At 38.5% G+C, this 19,143-nt stretch overlaps 1 protein-coding gene across 24 annotated transcripts; it reads right to left on the reverse strand.

The window, feature by feature from the left end:
• Positions 1–58: 58 nt before the first annotated feature.
• Positions 59–16,439, reverse strand: LOC108258075 (hepatitis A virus cellular receptor 1). 24 transcript variants are annotated; one of them, XM_017456362.3, is made up of 22 exons: positions 16,378–16,439; positions 13,295–13,636; positions 13,147–13,206; positions 11,598–11,663; positions 11,328–11,393; positions 11,038–11,100; positions 10,792–10,857; positions 10,501–10,563; positions 10,152–10,217; positions 8,543–8,608; positions 8,253–8,315; positions 8,007–8,072; positions 7,717–7,779; positions 5,375–5,440; positions 4,526–4,591; positions 4,278–4,343; positions 3,988–4,050; positions 3,639–3,704; positions 3,296–3,348; positions 3,122–3,212; positions 2,976–3,012; positions 59–705 (listed from the first exon to the last, which is right to left on the reverse strand). In XM_017456362.3, exons 1-22 carry the CDS (start codon positions 16,430–16,432, stop codon positions 627–629), a joined length of 1,692 nt encoding a protein of 563 aa, XP_017311851.2. In that variant the 5' UTR covers positions 16,433–16,439; the 3' UTR covers positions 59–626. The 24 variants fall into 24 exon arrangements, with proteins under 24 accessions (XP_017311851.2, XP_047006822.2, XP_017311853.2 ...); XM_047150866.2 differs by lacking the exon at positions 11,598–11,663; XM_017456364.3 differs by lacking the exon at positions 11,038–11,100.
• Between the last annotated feature and the right edge of the window lie 2,704 nt (positions 16,440–19,143).

Raw genomic sequence — 19,143 nt, forward strand, 5'->3', positions numbered from 1 at the left:
TGCTATGCCCGGTCTTCTACTGAACCAATGCAAATATCATGGGAAAAGGAAGAGGATCTGACCAAATTATCCGTTTATTCCATGCATTAAACCTCTTGCAGAAGTTTTAGAAAAACCTTTTTAGGACGTCAACGTTATGTTAAGCTATGTCATCAGCTTCTTTTACATTCAGTGCTGCTTTATTGGTTGTTGTTTTTTTCACTTTCAAAACACATCTGGTCTTAAAAATTTCAACACATGTTTGATCTTAAAATAACCATCGTAAAATTGTAAAGGAAGGAAAGGAAGCATCACATTTATATCATAGTCATAGTTATAGCGATCCAAAATACAACGTTTTCAGCAGGTTAGTTCATTCACAAACAAAGGTCTAAGCAACTGATAAACATTTGGTATATTATGTCCTACTGCATGCAGCTTTTTCTTTTTCCAGTGGCCAGCTATTTTGTATTTTTCAGTTTTTGCTCATTTTTTTTTTTTTATATATTTTTTTAATGATGAGTAATTTTAAAAAAGTAAAAAAAAGTAAAAACTCAGTGTTTTATAACACATCGAATTCGTGTACAGTGTTTTGTATGTAAATTCCATGTAATATAATGATCATCGGTCATATTCATTATCAATGTCTAATTATTAAACAAGTTCGTTATCGGCAGGGTCACGCTGCTGTCCAAGTTGTTGTAGTTGACAGAAGAGTTCTTGGCCCTGGTGGAAGAGAATTATAATCACATTTGAGAAATATTTCTTTGTAGTGAATTGCATGAGTTTTACATCGCTAAAAAGGCAGGCAGCAGATACACTCTCAAAATGCTGTATATTATGTGCTTTAAAGGACTGAAGGTGATCCTCAAATATCATGTATAGCTGAGGCTGTAGTCAAAACCACCATTGTCATATTCCAGACAAGTCCAGGACCAGGACTGTCTGAGATTGAGTCAAGATCAAGTCCTAATGAAAGTGTGAGTGAGCCAAGATCAACACCAAAAACCATCAAATCCTTTTCAAGGTCAAACATTTACTTCAACTAGTTGGCTCAATTCATGCACTGGGACAATGATTATTCTGTTTTCTAGAAGAAGGAGTTATTTCTTGTCAATCTTTGTGCATGTGAAAAGAAAAGACAACAGAAACATACATTTTACAAACTAGCGAAATCTATCTGGTGAAATCAATGCCCAAGAACAAGTCAAGTCAAAAGTCAAACGAGTCAAGTCAATGTCTGAGATAAATCCAAGTCAAAACATCTTGAGACCGGACTCAAGTCCAAGACCGGTCTCTCGTCCTACAGCCCGACATGTAGCACACGCAGAATTAGTGTTATAGTTTCTGTTACAGATTTCTAAACTGTTTGTGAGTAATAAAATTTCAGTTCCGGCAGTGTATTCATGTAAGGCTACATTGAACAGTATATAACAACAATGAGCAAGAACTCAGCAAGATGCTTCCCTGCTGTGTTAAATTGTCAGCAAGCTCATACGTATAACTAATCTAAGCATAATCTAATTATATACAATACTCTGATTTCTTCTGTTTTTGTGTGTATCTCATACTAAATAGTCTTCAAATGAAATACAACATACAACAAAGGCAACCTGAGTGAACACAGTTTTTATCATTTTTTTTTATTGAAGCAAAAAATTCAACACCTATCACCCATGTGAAAAACTAATTGCCCCCTTAAACTTACAATCTGGCTGCGCCACCTTTAACAGCAATAACTGCAACCAAATGGATATAACTGGAGATCACTCTTTTACTTCTACAACTAGGATTTACTCTTGCTGCGTAATTCAGTTGTGCTTGAGTTTCCTCTTATGGACTGAAGACCGGACATTCTCCTTTAGGATTTTCTGGTACAGAGCAGAATTCATGTTTCCCCTCAATTACTGTAAGTTGTCCAGGCCCTGAAGCAGTAAAGCATCCCCACACCATCACACTTCCTCCACCATGCTTGACTGTAGGTATGATATTCTTTTTATGGAATTCTGTGTTTGGTTTACGCCAGATGTAACGCGACCCCTGTCTTCCAAACATTTCCACTTTCGACTCATCAGTGCATAGAACATTCTCCTAAAAGGTTTGAGGGTCATCAAGGTGTGTTTTGGCAACATTCAGATCAGCTTTAACGTTCTTCTGGGTCAGCAGTGGTTTTCACCTCGCCACTCTTCCATGGAGGCCATTTTTCCCCAGTGTCTTTCTGATAGTGGCGTCATGAACAATTACCTTTATTGATGCAAGAGAGGCCTGTAGGTCCTTTGATGTTGTCCTTGGCTCTTTTCTCACTTGCTGGATGAATCGTCACTGTGCCTTTGGAGGAATTTTGGAACGTCGGCCACTTCTGGGAAGGTTCACTACTGTGCAGAGTTTATCCATTTGGAGATAACGCCTCTCGTTATAGTTCTTTGAGTTCCCAGAGCCTCTGAAATAGCTTTGTAACCCCTCCCAGACTGATGTATTTCAATCGCCTTCTTCCTCATCATTACTGGAATTCCTTTCAACTTTGGCATAGTGAGTTACTGGGTAAGACCTTTTAACCATCTTCATGCTGTTGAGAAAGTTCTATTTAAGTGTTGATGTGATTGAACAGGGTTTGCAGTAATCAGGCCTGGTTACGTCTAGTCCAGCTGATCTCCGTTATCAGTGCAGTTTCATAGATTTGGGGAATTAGTAATTATTGGGGCAAATACATTTTCACACAGGCCCAGTTGTTATTGGATAACTTTTTTGCTCCAATAAATAACAGTAGCATTTAAAAACGGTATATTGTGTTTACTCAGGTTGCCTTTGTTTTATCTTAGATTTTGTTTTCATTCCTGAAACAATTTGTTTGAAATATACACAAAAACCGAAGAAATCAAATACTTTTTCACAGCACTGCATATGGCTAATCTAAAAATTATTAACAATAATTTCCACTCAAGAATCTTTGTAATATCGATCATTATTGCATTACTCATCCATGAGCATGTACTTACAATTCTATTGTCGACCTGAATCTTCTTTTTTGCTTCGCTAAAAAGAGATAAATTATTTAGATTGAATTCTCAAACTGAACATGATGACCAAAAATGGGAGGGCAGTTTAACAGTAAAATGTTCACTGGTAGAATTAATGTACTTACATATGAAATAAACAGCAGAGATTCCCAAAACCGCTAAAATCAGTATAACTGGCACCAAGATTGCAGGAAGCACACCTGGGTCTTCATTCACCTGAATTAAACTCAGAATTAACAACTGCAGACCAACGCTAATCAAACTGTAATAGAGTCTCGGTTTAGGTCATGCATACTTACAAGCATTTCTTTTTCTGAAGAAGATACATCAATGTCGTTTTCCGCGATCACAACTGTTACAACCAAAATGTAAAAAGTTTAAAGGAGATACTGAATGCTATGCAATTATTTGTCTGTAATCTGTTCTGTATCTGCTGGTCATGTGTGGTTGCGACTGATCTGAGTACACCATAATGCGGCGCAGTAGATCAGTGTTGTGAAGATAAACACAAATTGAATAAAATATTGTTAAAAACAAATGTGAAAAAGACTATTCCGATACTTGTACATGGCACCGGAAACATAGCGTTTGATTTCATTTGAATTATTCAGTCATGACAGATTCATCCACGGTGTTTCCTACCTGTATGCTTAGTGGTCACATGTTCAGGGGCAGTGCTGGTCTCATCTTGTGTTGTTAAAACGGGTCCTAACGAAATAACACGAAGAATTTTGATGCTTTTTAAATTCACAGAATTGAGTATTGCCCAGTGACCATTACCCTGCTTCTCCTCAGCTCTGTTCACAGCTTGGATTCTGCATCATTTATACTAAAGTCTAAGTCTATTCTAGAGTCTACTAAATAATGTCAATAAAAATCCACTACTAATGATTGGATTGATTCAATACCGATGAAATATGGACAGCTTGCTTGTTCTAAAGCATGAACAGTAGTTTGGTTTTAATCTAATATAAAATATATTCTGCCTTACCCTGTGTAGGAATGTGTGTCACAGTAGTTACATATCCCAGAGTGCTAGTGGTCTGTTGGGTTTCTGGAAAACAATGTTACAATGAAGCGAGTGCTGGTGCTGCTATGAAGGAATGCTGAAAGCTATATTTTAGTGGTTGTGTAGTGAACATTTACCATCCCTAACTGTTCAGTAGAAAAAGAAAACATTCCACTAGTGACCTTTCTAATACATGAACACGGTGCAGAAGCATAGCGTTTGATTTCATTTGAATTATTCAGTCATTACAGATTCATCCACTGTTTTCCTACCCGTATGCTTAGTGGTCACAATCTCGTGGGCGGTGGTTGTCTCATCTTGTGTTGTTAAATCAGGTCCTAACAAAATAACATGAAATTTTGTGCTTTGTAAAATCTCAAAATTATACATAAGTCAAATGATATATACTGTAAGTGTGATGGTCAGATATCCACAAAGTTTTTCCCCCAGACTCCTGCACTGTGGGTTTTAATCTAATATAAAATGTATTAGAAGGAATGCTGAATGCTGTTTTTCCTACCTGTGTGACTAGTGGTCACGTGCTCTGGGACGGTGCTTATATCATCTTGTGTTGTTAAAACAGGTCCTAACAAAATAACATGAAGAGTATTTGTGCTTTTTAAATATTGAGAATTATATACAAGTATAATTATATATACTGTAAGTGTCATGTCACATGTTGTCATGTCACAGCAAACCAGTGACTACATTTCCCATCATGCACTGCGGCGTACAAAGATGGCCGCCATGGACTGCAATTCACAGAACCGTCATTCATTCTAATCACGCACACCTGCATCCAATCTCACACGCACTCACACCCACAGTTTAAAGACCCTGCTTGAACACAATGACTTTGCGAAGTATTGAGTCTTATCACCGTACCAAGCGTCTGTACCCTGTTCCTCATTTTGATTCATCTTCTTTGATCTTGTTTCTGGTTTCTCGTTCTTGCCTTGCCTCGTTTATGCCTGTTTGCTCATCGCCTGACCCATTGCCTGTTTTTGACCACGCTATTGTCTTATGATTTGGATTTGTCTACCGGTCTCTCTTTATTAAAAGCTCCTATCTGCACTTGCATCCGTCCTAACCGTCATTACGTGGAATACGTGACAGGTGTCCACAAACTTTTCACCATATAATGTAGTTTTCTGCTGTTGTTTTTTTTCCAGACTCCTGCACTGTGGGTTTTAATTTAATATAAAATGTATTAGAAGGAATGCTGAATGATATATGGTTATGGACGTATAGTAAATATTAAGTAGAAGAAGAAGACTTTCCAGTAACGGTCCTTCTAATACACATGGAATAGCGTTTGATTTCATTTGAATTATTCAGTCATGACAGATTCATCCACGGTGTTTCCTACCTGTATGCTTAGTGGTCACATGTTCAGGGGCAGTGCTGGTCTCATCTTGTGTTGTTAAAACGGGTCCTAACGAAATAACACAAAGAATTTTTTCTTTCTCTCTTCAGCCAATTCATCAACTTGCATACTAGATCCCGTACCTACATGTTTGTTTAAACAGATTTGTCCAGGAGTAATTGAACCACTTCTAAATATAATCAATTCTTCCCTAAGCACTGGCTATGTACCTAAATCACTTTAATTAGCAGTTATTAAACCCCTGATTAAAAAACCTGATCTTGACCCGTCTCGATTGTCCAACTATAGACCGATATCAAATCTCCCCTTCATCTCTAAGATTTTAGAAAAGGTTGTAGCAAAGCAGTTATGCTCGTACTTAGATAGGAATAACATTCATGAAATGTATCAGTCAGGATTTAGTCCTCATCATAGCACAGAGACAGCGTTAGTTAAAGTAGTAAATGACCTTCTACTGACTTACGATCAGGGTTGTGTCTCGCTGCTTGTGTTACTCGACCTTAGTGCAGCATTTGATACTGTAGATCATACTATTCTCCTTGACAGATTAGAAAATGTTGTTGGTATTAAGGGAACAGTCCTCTCCTGGCTCAGGTCTTATCTGACCGATCGTTATCAGTTCGTAGATGTAAATGGTGATTTCTCCATGCGTACTGAGGTTACTTTTGGAGTTCCACAGGGTTCTGTTTTAGGCCCACTGCTCTTTACTTTATATATGCTACCCCTAGGTCAAATTATTCGTAAACATGGAATTAGCTTCCACTGTTATGCTGATGATACACAGTTGTATGTTTCAGCGAAGCCAGAGGACAGACAGAAGCTTAGTAAAGTTGAGGATTGTGTAAAGGACATTAGACATTGGATGTTAATTAACTTCCTTCTACTTAATTCTGATAAAACAGAAATACTTTTATTAGGCCCACGTGTAGCTAGAAGTATTCTTTCTGATCACATGGTTACTCTGGATGGTCTTTCTGTTTCATCATGTGCAGCAGTTAAAGACCTTGGAGTGATTATTGACTCCAGCCTATCATTTGATGCTCATAATATTACTAGGATAGCCTTCTTTCATCTCAGAAATATTTCTAAGATAAGAAATATATTGTCACTACATGATGCGGAAATACTAGTTCATGCATTCGTCACCTCTAGATTAGATTACTGTAATGCCTTACTGTCTGGATGTTCCAGTAGGAATATAAATAAGGTCCAGTTAGTCCAGAATGCAGCTGCTAGAGTCCTAACTAGAACTAGAAGATATGACCATATCACACCGATATTATCAATACTGCATTGGCTCCCAGTAAAATCTCGCATTAACTATAAAATACTTTTATTAACCTATAAAGCACTAAATGGTCTCGCGCCACAATATCTAAGCGACCTTTTGGTTTTATATGATCCGCCACGCCTACTTAGGTCAAAAGATGCAGGCTATTTGACGGTACCTCGAATAGTGAAGGCTACAGCAGGGGGAAGAGCTTTCTCTTATAGAGCCCCACAGTTATGGAACAGTCTTCCTATTAGTGTTCGGGACTCAGACACAGTCTCAGTGTTTAAGTCTAAGCTTAAAACGTATTTGTTTACTCAAGCCTACCCTGACTAGATTCTGTTCTACTACTTCGCAGTCATAATTATCTTTTTTCTCCCTCTCTCCTTTCGCCGAGCCCCACACGAATTTATGGAGATACTAGAGATCCAGATCCTTTCTGCCTCTGGATGGAGCTCAAATCTTCTTTCATTCCAGACTGCTGGGACTACGGCTGCTCCTAACGCCATACAGACTTCATATAAATCCATAATGAACTTTTTCACACTATCTGTTGTTACCCAGATGAGGATGGGTTCCCTTCTGAGTCGGGTTCCTCTCAAGGTTTCTTCCTCTTAAAACATCTTAGGGAGTTTTTCCTTGCCACCGTCGCTACTCAGTGTCTTGCTCAGTTGGGATAAATTCGCACCTTTAATATCTGTATACCATGTTGATAATTCTGTAAAGCTGCTTTGAGACAATGTCTATTGTAAAAAGCGCTATACAAATAAAATTGAATTGAATTGAATTGAATTTTGATGCTTTTTAAATTCACAGAATTGAGTATTGCCCAGTGACCATTACCCTGCTTCTCCTCAGCTCTGTTCACAGCTTGGATTCTGCATCATTTATACTAAAGTCTAAGTCTATTCTAGAGTCTACTAAATAATGTAAATAAAAATCCACTACTAATGATTGGATTGATTCAATACCGATGAAATATGGACAGCTTGCTTGTTCTAAAGCATGAACAGTAGTTTGGTTTTAATCTAATATAAAATGTATTCTGCCTTACCCTGTGTAGGAATGTGTGTCACAGTAGTTACATATCCCAGAGTGCTAGTGGTCTGTTGTGTTTCTGGAAAACAATGTTACAATGAAGCGAGTGCTGGTGCTGCTATGAAGGAATGCTGAAAGCTATATTTTAGTGGTTGTGTAGTGAACATTTACCATCCCTAACTGTTCAGTAGAAAAAGAAAACATTCCACTAGTGACCTTTCTAATACATGAACACGGTGCAGAAGCATAGCGTTTGATTTCATTTGAATTATTCAGTCATTACAGATTCATCCACTGTTTTCCTACCCGTATGCTTAGTGGTCACAATCTCGTGGGCGGTGGTTGTCTCATCTTGTGTTGTTAAATCAGGTCCTAACAAAATAACATGAAATTTTGTACTTTGTAAAATCTCAGAATAAGTCAAATGATATATACTGTAAGTGTGATGGTCAGGTGTCCACAAAGTTTTGGCCATATAGTGTAGTTTGTTGGAGGTTTTTTTTTTCTTTTTTGTGCAGGTTTTAATCTAATATAAAATGTATTTTGTCTTACTCTGGGTAGGAATGTGTGTTGTAGTAGTCACATATTCCAGTGTGGTAAAAGTCTGTTGTGTTTCTGGGGTAAAAAAGTAACAATAACGCAAAGGCAGTGCTCGTGCTGATATGAAGGAATGCTGAATGCTGTACGGTCATGGACGTATTGTAAGTATCACGGAGAAGAAGACGATGTTCCAGTAATGATCCTTCTAATACACATGGAATAGTGTTTGATTTCATTTGAATTATTCTGTCATTACAGATTCATGAAAAAAAAACTTTCATTTAGACCACTGTTTTTCCTACCTGTGTGACTAGTGGTCACGTGCTCTGGGACGGTGCTTATATCATCTTGTGTTGTTAAAACAGGTCCTAACAAAATAACATGAAGAGTATTTGTGCTTTTTAAATATTGAGAATTATAAACAAGTATAATTATATATTCTGTAAGTGTGATGTCACATGTTTGTCACAGCAAACCAGTGACTACATTTCCCATCATGCACTGCGGCCTACAAACATGCCCGCCATGGACTGCAATTCACAGAACACTCATTCATTCTAATCACGCATGTTACAATACACACGCACTCACACCACAGTACAAAGACCCTGCTTGAACACAATGACTTTGCGAAGTATTGAGTGTTATCACCGTACCAAGCGTCTGTACCCTGTTCCTCATTTTGATTCATGTTCTTTGATCTTGTTTCTGGTTTCTCGTTCTCGATTCTTGCCTTGCCTCGTTTATGCCTGTTTGCTCATCGCCTGACCCATTGCCTGTTTTTGACCACGCTATTGTCTTATAATTTGGATTGGTCTACCTGTCTCTCTTTATTAAAAGCTCTGATCACGCTCGAGTCTGCTGACACGGACAACCAAGTTCAGCCTGCAGAGTCGATGGAGGACGACGCTCCGCCTTCCTGCTCTGCTGAGGACAACGCACCACACTCAATAAAGGCAGATGAGACGGCCCACCAAGTCAAGCACCTGTCTACAGCTAATGACACAACTTCCCAAGCCTGGGTCTTAACTAATGACCCCGGCGAACCAGCCCCAGCCTCATGTCTGCTCCTCAGCTCCTCGAGGAACCTGCCACTTGTCGGACAATGCCTGCATTGTAACCTGAGGGGCTGTGAAGACATTTTGCCCAAAGGACCAGGACTGCCGGGGGAGGGGGGGTATTTTGGCACTTTAGGAGAAGCGCCCTGGGGGGGTGCTCTGTCATATCACAGCAAACCAGTGACTACATTTCCCATCCTGCACTGCGGCCTACAAACATGCCCGCCATGGACTGCAATTCCCAGAACACTCATTCATTCTAATCACGCACACCTGCATCCAATCTCCCACGCACTCACACCACAGTACAAAGACCCTGCTTGAACACAATGACTTTGCGAAGTATTGAGTGTTATCACCGTACCAAGCGTCTGTACCCTGTTCCTCATTTTGATTCATGTTCTTTGATCTTGTTTCTGGTTTCTCGTTCTCGATTCTCGCCTTGCCTCGTTTATGCCTGTTTGCTCATCGCCTGACCCATTGCCTGTTTTTGACCACGCTATTGTCTTATGATTTGGATTTGTCTACCGGTCTCTCTTTATTAAAAGCTCCTATCTGCACTTGCATCCGTCCTAACCTCCATTACGTGGAATACGTGACAGGTGTCCACAAACTTTTCACCATATAATGTAGTTTGCTGTTGTTTTTTTTTCCAGACTCCTGCACTGTGGGTTTTAATTTAATATGAAATGTATTAGAAGGAATGCTGAATGATATATGGTTATGGACGTATAGTAAATATTAAGTAGAAGAAGAAGACTTTCCAGTAACGGTCCTTCTAATACACATGGAATAGCGTTTGATTTCATTTGAATTATTCAGTCATGACAGATTCATCCACGGTGTTTCCTACCTGTATGCTTAGCGGTCACATGTTCAGGGGCAGTGCTGGTCTCATCTTGTGTTGTTAAAACGGGTCCTAACGAAATAACACGAAGAATTTTGATGCTTTTTAAATTCACAGAATTGAGTATTGCCCAGTGACCATTACCCTGCTTCTCCTCAGCTCTGTTCACAGCTTGGATTCTGCATCATTTATACTAAAGTCTAAGTCTATTCTAGAGTCTACTAAATAATGTCAATAAAAATCCACTACTAATGATTGGATTGATTCAATACCGATGAAATATGGAGAGCTTGCTTGTTCTAAAGCATGAACAGTAGTTTGGTTTTAATCTAATATAAAATGTATTCTGCCTTACCCTGTGTAGGAATGTGTGTCACAGTAGTTACATATCCCAGAGTGCTAGTGGTCTGTTGGGTTTCTGGAAAACAATGTTACAATGAAGCGAGTGCTGGTGCTGCTATGAAGGAATGCTGAAAGCTATATTTTAGTGGTTGTGTAGTGAACATTTACCATCCCTAACTGTTCAGTAGAAAAAGAAAACATTCCACTAGTGACCTTTCTAATACATGAACACGGTTGCAGAAGCATAGCGTTTGATTTCATTTGAATTATTCAGTCATTACAGATTCATCCACTGTTTTCCTACCCGTATGCTTAGTGGTCACAATCTCGTGGGCGGTGGTTGTCTCATCTTGTGTTGTTAAATCAGGTCCTAACAAAATAACATGAAATTTTGTACTTTGTAAAATCTCAGAATAAGTCAAATGATATATACTGTAAGTGTGATGGTCAGGTGTCCACAAAGTTTTGGCCATATAGTGTAGTTTGTTGGAGGTTTTTTTTTTCTTTTTTGTGCAGGTTTTAATCTAATATAAAATGTATTTTGTCTTACTCTGGGTAGGAATGTGTGTTGTAGTAGTCACATATTCCAGTGTGGTAAAAGTCTGTTGTGTTTCTGGGGTAAAAAAGTAACAATAACGCAAAGGCAGTGCTCGTGCTGATATGAAGGAATGCTGAATGCTGTACGGTCATGGACGTATTGTAAATATCACGGAGAAGAAGACGACGTTCCAGTAACGATCCTTCTAATACACATGGAATAGTGTTTGATTTCATTTGAATTATTCTGTCATTACAGATTCATGAAAAAAAAACTTTCATTTAGACCACTGTTTTTCCTACCTGTGTGACTAGTGGTCACGTGCTCTGGGACGGTGCTTATATCATCTTGTGTTGTTAAAACAGGTCCTAACAAAATAACATGAAGAGTATTTGTGCTTTTTAAATATTGAGAATTATAAACAAGTATAATTATATATTCTGTAAGTGTGATGGTCAGGTATCCACAAACTTTTCGCCATGTAGTGTAGTTTTTCCCCCAGACTCCTGCACTGTGGGTTTTAAGCTAATATAAAATGTATTAGAAGGAATGCTGAATGCTGATTTTCCTACCTGTATGACTAGTGGTCACGTGCTCTGGGACGGTGCTTATATCATCTTGTGTTGTTAAAACAGGTCCTAACAAAATAACATGAAGAGTATTTGTGCTTTTTAAATATTGAGAATGATGTAGTATTGAGTGTTATCACCGTACCAAGCGTCTGTACCCTGTTACTCATTTTGATTCATGTTCTTTGCTCTTCTTTGTAGTTTCTCGTTCTCGATTCTCGCCTTGCCTCGTTTATGCCTGTTTGCTCATCGCCTGACCCATTGCCTGTTTTTGACCACGCTATTCTCTTATGATTTGGATTTGTCTACCGGTCTCTCTTTATTAAAAGCTCCTATCTGCACTTGTATCCGTCCTAACCTTCAATACGTCGACTACGTGACAGAATACTTCGCCTGACTATGGATGCAGCAGGAAGACTGAGGAGACGTCACAACCAACCATGTTATGCTCACGCCAGAGTCTGTTGACACGACCAACCAAGTTCTCCTCATACCTGAAACCGACGTCACAACCAACCAAGTTATGCTCATGCCAGAGTCGGTCATCACGACCGACCAAGTTCAGCCTGCAGAGTCGATGGAGGATGACGCTCCGCCTTCCTGCTCCACTGAGGACGACGCTCCACCCTCCTGCTCCATAGAGGACGTCGCTCTGCCTTCCTGCTCCGCTGAGAACGTCGCTCCACACTCAAGAAAGGCCGACGAGACGGCCCACCAAGTCAAGCACCTGTCTAAAGCCGACAACACAACTTCCCAAGCCTGGGTCTTGCCTAACGACCCTGGTGAACCAATGACCCTTTGACTAATGACCCCAGCCTCATGTCTGTTCCTCAGCTCCTCGAGCAACCTGCTACTTGTCGGACAACGCCTGCATTGTAACCTGAGTGGCTGTGAAGACATTTTGCCCAGAGGACCAGGACCGCTAGGGGAGGGAGTGTATTTTGGCGCCCTTGGGTAAGGGGGTTCTGTCATGTCATATAGTAAATATTAAGTAGAATAAGAAGACGTTCCAGTAACAAGCTTTTGATTTCATTTGAATTATTCTGTCATTACAGATTCATGGGACAGTGGTTGTCTCATGTTGCGTTGTTATAACTGGTCCTGACAAAATGAGATATTTGTAAAAAAAAAATTGCGTTAAACTTTCTGAGTTGAGTACCGGTTCTGCTGCGGATTAAATGTGTAATAAGAGTAATGAATAGGTGGGCACTGGGAGTCAGTGGTAGCTCAGGACATTTAGGAAGTTCAGAACTGCCAAAGAGCCAACGCTGGAACCTTTCCCAAGACTATTAACCTCCAAATACTCAGCTCTGTGCACAGCTTGGACTTTGCCTCACTTGTATTTCACTTTGTATGAATCTACCAAATTGATCATGTAAATAAATCAATAAAAACAAAAAATCTCTTCTAATGATTGCAATTGATTTAATACTTTTGGGCGATGATAAAGTTGTTCTAAAGCAGTACCATGTAGTTCTTCGTGTTTTCTTTCTCTCAGAACTCTGCAGGAATTGCAGGTTTGTAATCTAAAATAAAACGTATTTGGTCTTACCGTGTGTAGGAACGCGTGTCGTAGTAGTTATGTGTCTCAGAGTGGTGGAGGGTTTTGGTGCTAAAGAAAAGGGTTACAATGAAGCAAAGGACACAATAGCTGACATGAAGGAATGCTGTATTTCTGTGGTTGCGGAATGAATATTTACCTTCCGTAATGATCAAGTAGACCTCCATTTTTATATCGTTGAACCAGCCAGGCACATGGATCCGGCAGCCGTATTTTCCCGAGTCACTTATTCTTGCATTGAGAATGGTCAGAGAGGCATCTCCCTTCTGCAGGTTTCCATTTAGTTGATATCTCCTGTTGCCTCGCATCACCACGTTTTTTCCAGTTGCGTAAATGATTTGATTACCACACCCACTTCTTGGGATGCTTCCTCTCATCCAGCATACATCGCATGTCCCATGATAATGTGAGTTATACCTGCATGGGATAGTGACGTCCTGACCCTCAATTCTCCATATATTCATGGGACTACATGTACAGACTAAAGAAAGGAGAAGTGGATATAACACTTTTTTAATAAACACTTTTATAACACTTACAATACTTACAGATTTTGATTAAAATGGCCAATGCATTGAACTAATCATTCCATTAAAAAAAAAATCATAAGGCTAATGTAGCTGACGAGTAGCAGAAGTCTGCCTCATCCAAAATCTCCCATTAGTTTTTCAGTGGTGTCCCTCGGACTTGCTGTAGTTTAGGACACAGCGCGATTTACTTTAATCTATAAGCATGAACAAAGCATAACATTATGGGTGCAGCTATCTTGGACAACCCTAATCACTTTGTTGTTATGTGATTCACATTGTCGTCATCAGGTTATCATTCAACCATCAGGGACTTTTACACAATCTTTTATTCAAAGATTAACGAGGAACATATTTTGAGTGAGATATATAACTCCGTGCAAAACTAAAAAAAAAAAATTGAGTGGTTTTGAGTTATTGGGCATCACATTTTCTTAGACATTCTAGCTAGAAAATTCACAAAAATACTCCGCTCTCATGGATATCATACAATTGCAAACACAACACAGGTTTATCCAAAAAATTTTTTTAAAAAAATCTTTGTTAAATATAGGTGTGCACAATTATTGGCACCCCTATGATTTCATATGAGGAAAATATATTTAAAAACGTATATTCCCTTTAACATTTTACATTTTATTTAGTACATCTGGGGGACTGGGAACAGGAAATTGTTCAACCATGACTTCTTGATTCACAGGAGTATCAATATGAGGTAACACATAGGCCAAACTGCCTTAGTCATTCATAACAATGCGTAAGATCAAGGAATGTAGCTGTGATGTGCGGCAAAGGGTTGTTGAGCTTCACAAAATGGGAAGTGGCTATAAGAAAATAGCACAAGCATTGAAAATACCCATTTGAGGCTGTTTTGTCTGCCAGAGGACCTGGACATTTTGTTAGGATACATGGCATCATGGACTCTATCAAATATCAACAGATATTAAATGAGAACCTGACTGACTCTGTCAGAAAGATTCAAATGGGCCGTGGAGGGATCTTCCAGCAGGACGATGATCCAAAACATCATCAAAATCAACACGAAAATGGTTTACTGACCACAAAATCAAGGTCCTGCCATGACCATCCCAGTCCCCTGACCTGAACCCCATAGAAAACCTGTGGGGTGAACTGAACAGGAGAGTCCACCAGCGTGGACCTCGAGATGTGAAGGATCTGGAGAGATTCTGTATGGAGGAACGGTCTTGGATCCCTTCCCATGTATTCTCCAACCTCATCAGGCGTTATAGGACTAGACTCAGAGCCGTTATCTTTGCAAAGGGAGGTAGCACAAAGTATTGACTAAAAGGGTGCCAATAATTGTTGCACACCTATATTTCACAAGGTTTTTTTGTTTTTTTTTTGATAAACCTGTGTTGTGTTTACAATTGTTTGATATCCGTGAGAGCGGAGTATTTTTGTGATTTTTTAACAAAAGATCAAAAGGTTAAACAATAACGACAAATTTTCACAGCCGCCTTTGCTCATATTTACCAAGGGTGCCAATATTAATGGAGCGCACGGTAACATATAGAAACTGAACTTTTCTATGTATTGCAGTAATGTTTTAGGTCCAATTACAGATTTCTTCACTCTGGTTGCCAGTAAAGTACTGTAGAATATACAGTAAACAACTGTAAAACATTTACAGTAAAGTACAGTAATATGTTAATGTTGTATGCAATAACCGAGTACATCTGCTCATTTTGTCTGATGCAGGATATAACTGGCCTGAAGGATCATGGTTTTGCCCAACCATGATAACTCACAGTGCCGGACACATAACCTTCAGCTCAAATCCTTAACCACTGAGCCACCACAACAACACCGCAACTAGCTTTCAACCACTTCTGCCTCTGAATTATGTTCGATTACAGATTTCTTCACTGTAGTGAAATACATTGAACACTGTTTCTCTCGTGAGGCCAAAAGAGAAGGGGAAAAAAAAAAAAAAACTGGTCACTTGGAAATTGTTGCTTTATACAAACAGCTTTGGGGTCCTTAAGAGCCTAAATATCCAGCGAGAACATGAGGGTTAATTATTGTATTCAACACACTCTGATACTTGTTCTGCTTCTTCCTTAAAAGACTTTGGCAGCATGAAACACTTTTCATCTAACAGTCAATGAAATATTTTCTACTTTTTCAGTACTTTAAAAGTAACGCAAGACCAAATTTACAGTACTGATATTAAATATATATATACTTTTTTTTTTAAAGCGTGCACATAAGGAAAATTGTCTGTTTGTGTTTATTTTACAGCAAGAAAACAAGCGAGATTTTTAACCAGCGAGAGTACACAGGCTAAAAACGACATTTTACTATACTGTTATGTTTCTGGACATGTTAACTTAATACATGGTAGCTAACGGTATCCCGATTTTATTTCCAGATCCTGCCTTGTGTGAGTGATCCATTTAAAAGTTCGGAAAAAATTTTTAAAATCTCAAGGTTAAGAACCTAAAAAAAAACAAACCCTAAAAATCTACGACCACGTACAATAAAATCTGAGATTGTTTTATTACTTGAAGTCTTTAATTTGTGTGAAATTCTTTAATGTAACCTTTAATGTATAAAATGTCATTATTATATAAAATAAGGCTTTATAGAGATGACGATACCCTGCAGTATGAACCATATATGTTATAATCGTAGATTTCTGAGCATATGTTAGATAACTTTTTGCAAGTCTTACCTGTGAGGCAGAGCAGGAGCCCAAATGAGGAGATCCAACAGTGAAGCTGATTCATGGTGAAATGGGACATTCTACTGATAAGTGCTACTTTTTATTCCTTTTTTTTTTTTTTTTTTTTTTTTTTTTTTAAACCAGCTCGTGCTTATGACTTCCTCTCTGACGTTACACAAGATCATGTTTCCTTCTAAGATGGGTCTTGTCTTGTTATGGTCAAATGCACTGCAGTTATTAATGACATATTATTAAATAAATATAATAAGCCAAAAACGACGAAACTCTTAATGTTTTTTAATAACCTTTTTTTTTTTTTTTTGCTGTTAAATCTCTCTACCACTTCTGTATTAAGACCAGTGCCACTGTCCCACAGTCAGATTGAACCACAATATGTTATGCTGAAATTCATATTCACTGAAAAATCTACGGAATGCCATTTGAGGCCAAATATGTCAAATATTTCTCGTCTTAAAATTTTCACCAATGGAATGTAAAGATACTCACATATTTCAACCTATAGGATTTTTAATATATTGATAGAATGCAGGTTTGTTAATACTATCTAGACCATCGCCCTTGAACACGAGCACTTGTCTTTAAGCCTGAAAAAAAAAAAAATCAGGGACTGAACAAAAGGAATAGCATTAATTCGCACTCGACCTTTACAGGAGAGCACCAATGAACAAAAACACTGCCAGGAATTTATTAAACTGACGAATCCAAACATGAAATTAAAAATAGTGACAAGTCTATATTCTGCACACGGTACAATATCCAGACCTTGATTTAGTATCTCACGGCTTTATTTATTTGGTGCACAATAAAGTGTAGGCAAAGTAATAAGCAGAATGATAAGATTTGCTTGATCAAGTGCTGTTTTCTAACCTTCAGAATAATGAGGAAGGAAGACAAATTTCATTCATGGCAAAGAACTGGACAAGGGAAGTATTAAACACTAAAAAAAAAAATGTCATTCAGAGTTAGCTATTCCCATTAAATGGGAACATGTTCATTTCAAACACTAGTTTATTAGGTATACATACCAGTTCAGTGTGTAATATCTGCACAGACATGCACACTTTTATAATAGGTAAGAAATAAAACATAACAGGGCTTGTTCTAGTAAATGGCTGTTATAATAAATGTAACTTATGGTTACATATAATATTGTGGAATGTCCCCAAAACAAGTTCCTTCCCGTTATCACTGACATTATCACACTCTCAGCAGTTTATCTTGTTTTCTCTCTTAAAGTTGATTTTAAAAAAAAAAGACACAGCTTGTTATGTTACTGAGACACCTCGATGTTCTCTTTCCTGAACACTAGCATGTGTCACACTCTTACAAAGTGCTGACACTGGAGACTCCTTCCAAAAATATTAAATGAATACCCCCTCACAGAAAAAAAAACATCATACTGTAAAATGGTCTGCAGTTATATAGCGATGTGTCTCATTCATCTATTCACACACACCAATGGTAGCAGAGCTACCCCGATGGCAAGGTGCTAACTTGCCATCGGGAGCAACTTGGGATCCAGTGTCTCACCCAAGGACAATTTGGTATGTGGAGTCACGTGGGCCGGGAATCGAACCTCCAACCCTGCGATTCGTGGACAACCTGCTCTACCACCTGATCCACAGCCACCCTGGGTTTTTGGAGAAAAAAACAAATTGCTGTGAAGTTTACAGTAATTTACTGGTAACTTGTGCTCAGTTGAATCAATGCTAGCTAGTTAAGCTAGTTATGATGGCTTAGTGGTTAAGGTTTTGAGTCATAGATAATGAGATTTGTGTTCAAATCCCAGCACCACTAAACTGCCTGGACTGGGTCCTTGAGAAAGACCCTTCAGCTCATACCTTAACCCAAAGAGCAAAATATCCTGAGTTATGAGTTGTGTGTTATTTTATACTATGTATCATATTACACTTCTTTATTATAAATATGTTTTACAGTTGTTTACTGTAAATATTACAGTACTTTATTGGCAACCAAAGTTGCCAGTGAATTACTGTAAAAAACCTACAGTATTCTTGACCCTGCGCCATATATGCAATAATCGTTACAATTACTACAATTACACAAATTTTTAAAATCCATTCATGTGGTACGTCTTTCAAGCATCTTCTACGACATTGTCTGCTGTTGTAGAAAACCACTCAACACTTCTGACCAATCTGATTCAAGAATTCAGCAGAGTTCCCATGTTACTTCTTTCCTATAAGCATAGCTACACATAAGTTTATGGCCATTGTAATAACCAGATAGTGAGTATACTATACAGTGCTGCAGAATTAAGCAGTTAACGATGACCTTGTCAGGCCTTGTCTATTTTTCTCCACCACACTACATGGCTTCATGTTTTTGAACGGCCAGATAAAGGATTATTCTGTGATTGCGTCGCGATCCGGCTCCAACACGACGAAAACAGAGAAGTTCGTTCATTTGTTTTTGACGCTGTTTTCCTCCGAATTGAACCTCGCGATGTGCGATATAAACACAAACAGTCCTGCGTTTTTGTATCCACTACTGTTATGACAGATGTCTGATTGCTTAATAATGTTAAGTCATTTGAATGCGTGCAATGTGCTCATGCTCAGTATTCTGTGTTTCTGTGATCCATTGTGGACAGAAAGCATTTTTAAAATGATCTAAAAATACCACTGTGGATGAAAAACATATGGTTTTTTATATTTATTTATTTTTATTAGTATGGACATAGCCTAAATGGCGTAACTAATACTTTAGTTACATTAAACAAGCACTGAAACT

Source organism: Ictalurus punctatus, chromosome 25 (assembly GCF_001660625.3).
Source record: "Ictalurus punctatus breed USDA103 chromosome 25, Coco_2.0, whole genome shotgun sequence".
Classification (NCBI taxonomy): Eukaryota; Metazoa; Chordata; class Actinopteri; order Siluriformes; family Ictaluridae; genus Ictalurus; species Ictalurus punctatus.